At 48.3% G+C, this 4,660-nt stretch overlaps 1 protein-coding gene across 1 annotated transcript; it reads right to left on the minus strand.

The window, feature by feature from the left end:
- Window positions 1-423: 423 nt before the first annotated feature.
- On the minus strand, window positions 424-1,798 carry HAPSTR2 (HUWE1 associated protein modifying stress responses 2). The gene has a single exon (XM_015104770.4). It carries the CDS (start codon window positions 1,660-1,662, stop codon window positions 829-831), a length of 834 nt encoding a protein of 277 aa, XP_014960256.2. The 5' UTR covers window positions 1,663-1,798; the 3' UTR covers window positions 424-828.
- Window positions 1,799-4,660: the final 2,862 nt, after the last annotated feature.

A 4,660-nucleotide genomic window follows, 5' to 3' on the forward strand; every position in this document is an offset into this window, starting at 1 on the left:
AAAGGGACATTTGATATCCCTAAGAAAAAGGAATACCACCAAGCCACCAGGAATGCCATCTTTGACCTCAGGCTCTCAATTGTTGGCTTAACTTCCCTAAAAAGGGCGTTAGATTGACTCAATAGCAACTTATTACCTGTCCAACCATCATAGCACTTTACCTCATCACATAATCACCAAAATGACTATTTTAAGAAAGAAAACTCACAACCTCATAGGTACACCTTGCACAGTTTCTATCTAGAAATCAGGTTCATGGTACGTGGAGCCAAAACGGAATGTTCCAGATTTCACAAAGACGTCAAGTTTTGCATTCTGATAAAAGGTAACTGAACTAGAAGGAAAAAAAAACAAAAACAGTTAAAGCAAACAATTAACCAAACAATAAAGGATAAGACTATCCCATACCCAAGCAAACACCTGTTAGTCCTTCTAAGACTTTTAAATAAAGTCACATTTATTCATTCAACAAACATTTATTAAGCACCAGCAACTGCGCTAGATGCTATGGAATATAACTGTGAACAAGATAAACCAGGCTCCCGCTTGACCGGATACTTCTGCATTAAATGGTCTTGCTAACTACTACATGGTACTTGTATTCTGCTAGTATTATAATTCTGGGAAAGTCAGAGTCATAGGAAGCCTCTTCCGGAATACTTTTAAAGTTTGTTGTTGTTTGTTTTTGTTTTGGGGTTTTTTTTGTGGCAAACTGATAGAAATCTTTGTTTAACTTAGAGAAGAGATCGTCTGGAGGACCCTTTTGACGAGCAAGTTGATGGCCCGGCAAAATGGCAGCTGGCGACCCACGAGGCAGTTCAGACCGGTTTAGGCCATTCGGTTGCGCTTGTGGGTTGGGGAGTCCGTGTCGCCATCACCACACTCGGCCGAGGTGCGCTTGCGGGACCCCCCACTGTCCAGGCAGAGGGCCAGTTCTTCACAGTCGATCGGGCTCAAGTCATCCTCGAGGAAGCTACTTCTTCGGCGGCCAGCGCCGGCGACCTCGCTGGCTTGAGGCGGGGAGCCGGGCGCGCCAGATTGCACGCTAATGCTGGCCATGGCGCCGCTGAGGCCGTGAAGGGCGATGGCCTCGTGGAACGGCTGCAGGTCGACGTCCACCGACGAGCCCGATTCGGTGGCGGCGGCCTGGCTGGGGGCTTCTGAGGCCGGCTTCGCGGGCATCCTCGGGGTACGAGGCGGCGGTGGGGGCGCCGGGGGCACCTTGCCACACAGGAAACTGATCAGATCTTCGCGAAGGATGATGCTCCGGCCCTTCTTCACCCATTCCAGCACATCTTTGATGCGACGCTGGTGGCCCACCTGGATGCCCAGGTCAAAACTTCGTTGGTGGGCATGCCCGCTCTCTTTGTAGAGGCTGGTCACGGCCATGGCTGCATTCTGGAAGGGGTCCCACATGGAGAGTCCTGGCTGTTGGCACCCCGCATCCTTGTAGAGCTGGGCCACGGCGGTGGCTGAGGTCTGGAAGAGATGCCACAGCTTCTGCTGCTCGCTCTTGAGCCCCGCCGTCTCGGGGGCCGCCTCCTCCTGCAGATCCGGGGGCAGCTCCTCTTCCTGCTCCACCTCGGCCAGGCACTGGCGCTCCCACTTAGAGAACCAATGCTCCGCGACCTCGGCCTCGCCCTCCTTCGGCTGCTCCTCCATCCTCCTCCTTCTGGCCGCTCCTCTCCTCCACCTCCACCTCCTCCTCAGCCTCCTCTGGCTTCTCCACCTCACCTCCGGCTCCGAGCTCCCCTCCTCCTTCTGCGACCGCCGCCGCCGCCGCCGCTGCTGCTGCCGCCGCCGCCGTCTCCTCCTCAGCCACCGCGAACACCGCCGCCGCCTCCTCCGCGTGCGCCGGCGGGCGGGAGCGCGGGCGGCGGGGCCCTGAGGCCAACGGTTCCGGCGCGCCGCCCGCGGCCCCGGTGCACGCCCCGCCCCGCCCCGCCCGGCCGGGTCCTCACTACTGCGTGGAGATAACTCCGCAGCCGCCGGCGCCGCCTCGCTGCCCCCTTCCGGCCCCGCGGTGCGCTCCTGCGCCCCCCCCCACCCCCGCCCAGGGCGCCGCGGCCTCCCCGCCGCCGCCGCCGCGGCCCCGCAGCCGGGTCCCAACCCCCGCTCCGCCGCGGCTGCCGCACTGGGAACTCGGAGGGGGGCCGGCTGGAGCGCTACCTCAACGCGGCGCTTGCCTACTGCTTGGCCCCCTTTTCACACATTTTTGAGACTTGTCGGCTTCATCCAATGAGCTGATCAAATTTTACATCCTATGTTGCCAGAGAGGATTATGGGGCAACTTCATGGTGTCGATCACATCCAGGGCGCCGATCCGGGAAGGCCGGGGGTTAGAGTGGAAAGAGCACGGCCCTCTTGAAGTCGGCATCCTGGCAGTGCCCTCCACACAGGAGGTGCCCAGGAGAAGTGTTTTCCATAGATCGAAGCAGTCATTTTATGAAGGGGGGGGAAACAATCAATTCAGGCATTTGCCGCCCCGCCCCTCCCGGCTTTTCCAGCCTCAGTTTCCCCAAGTGCCCAACCAAGCTGTTGGATTTGGTCTCTGGAAAGCACCTGCAGTCGTGATTTAGAACTTTATTTCTGGCCCTGTAAAGCACCTCTTCCAGGCTGGTTGGGTACTTATCAAATTTTAAGAGTTACAGTCAGAAATGGCATTGATTCACTCCCCCCCTCCCCATATTCTTTCAAGGGTTTTTTTTTTTTTTTTTTTTGGTCATTTAAAAAAATCGGTTGAGGCGTTTTCTGTGTGGTCTACATTCAACTATTGACAATTCCAGGATGAAGAAGTGAGAGGAAAGAAAATAGGCAAATGAAATCCCAAACACGGGATTTTATGCTCTAGTGTAAAATTTAGTAGTACCTTTAAGGAGGTGGTGGGGGGGGGGAGTTTATCTAATTTGCAACACTCCAAAAATTCTAGCTAGTTAAAACACCATAATAATACCCAAATTGAGCTAAAATAGTATGCAATACTGAAGTTTTTTCCTTGGGTTCGGTAACAACCTCTTATAATGATGCAGTCCTTTTTTCAGTGCAGACAATTCCAGATCAAACTGTGTTTAAAAAAAATATCATGAACTAAGAATAACGTCAAAAATGGAAGGAACTAACGTAATACTTTTTTTTTAATTTAGGGAAAAAAGAGTTTTGCCGTTGTTCTTGTAGAATATCTGCTGTCTCCAGAAAGCCTTCCAAAGATAATTCTAGCAAAATATACTTAATAATTCCCAAGTATGAAGATTAGTATATAAAATAAAATGATATAACCATTAAGCTTTATCATCTTCTTTAAAAGAAATACATGTTTCTAAGTTTAATATAAAAGAGAAGAAGACGAGAGGATTGCGCCCTTTCTCTGCAAACCGGGCTTTTTCACGATTCATTAAACCCTTTTTCCATATGTGTAATTGGACTCTTCTCATTTACATAAACAAGGGATGAGGCAAAAGACCTAAGATCAGCCCAAAAGGAGAAATACATTTCTCATTCTCCTATGTTAAGAAAATATTGTAAAAGAAAACTCCAAGAAGGCAGAGCCTCCTCCCCCCTCCACACCCACATATACTAGCCCTGAAATAGTTCATGGCCAAGGAGATAGCCCTTTGCCAGAGCTTTAGGACTACCCTGAATATGGTGCCTCAGAGTTATTATCAGAGGCACATGTTTTTATTTTCTCTAAGTAAAAAAACTTGGACCGAAATGACCGACAGTAGGTCAGCATATCCTATTTTCTCCCCTCATTTTTGATTGGGTTAAAAAGCAAGAAGAAAGACTGCAGTGTCTTTGAAAGAGCACAACCCTCTGCTTGGGCTTGAGTTGTCTGGCTGGTATCCTCCATTCAGTTGGTTTCAGCACCTGATTAATTAGTTAATTAGTACTTAGAGCTGACTAGCCCCGGTCGGCAATTTTCCTGCCCTGCATGGTGAAATGTTGAATCCAGCATTGAAATTTCTGTGTCGCACGCCCTAATTATTATCACCCCACTACTTTTTAAACCATTGCACCAAATTATTATAATAGACAGAGCCAGACGACTGTGTGGGAATATGTTCTTTCTGAGAAATAATGGTAGACTTAATCAATATTTTTCACTGTTGCCCTTAACACATATAAATAAAACAATTGAATGGGAAAAATTCTAATTCAATTAGCCTCCAACTCCTTCCATGGTGAAAATGATTTTATATGAGAGATAATTCAGAAAAATCACACCAAAAATTTTTTAAATGTTTTATCAGTTCCTCAGATTGCAAAGAGTATGTATGTTTACAAGAATCCTATCTGAGGTTAGTTCTGTCCCTTTATAAGCCTAAAATGCCAGAATTTTTAAGAAAAGAATAGAAAAATGGAAATCAAACCAAAAAGCCCAAGATCATTTAAACTAGCTGTAAGGAAGTGATGTTATCTGTGTGTGCTTGGGGTGGAGGTACTTTTGATGTTTAAAATACTGACGTGGTTTAGGAGTGAGTTTTCTATAGGAAAAATATTCCTTAGCTGCTGCCCCATTCTTCCATAATTTTGATGTCGTGGCTAAGGTTAAATATCAACTAGGGAAAATTAGTTTTAGGAAATGTTAGGACACAAACCTAAGAGTCTAATTTTTGGCAGTTCTCAATGTACCATTACTAAAATGGGACCCAGTGTGTCAATG

Source organism: Ovis aries, chromosome X, assembly GCF_016772045.2.
Source record: "Ovis aries strain OAR_USU_Benz2616 breed Rambouillet chromosome X, ARS-UI_Ramb_v3.0, whole genome shotgun sequence".
NCBI classification, from domain to species: domain Eukaryota; kingdom Metazoa; phylum Chordata; class Mammalia; order Artiodactyla; family Bovidae; genus Ovis; species Ovis aries.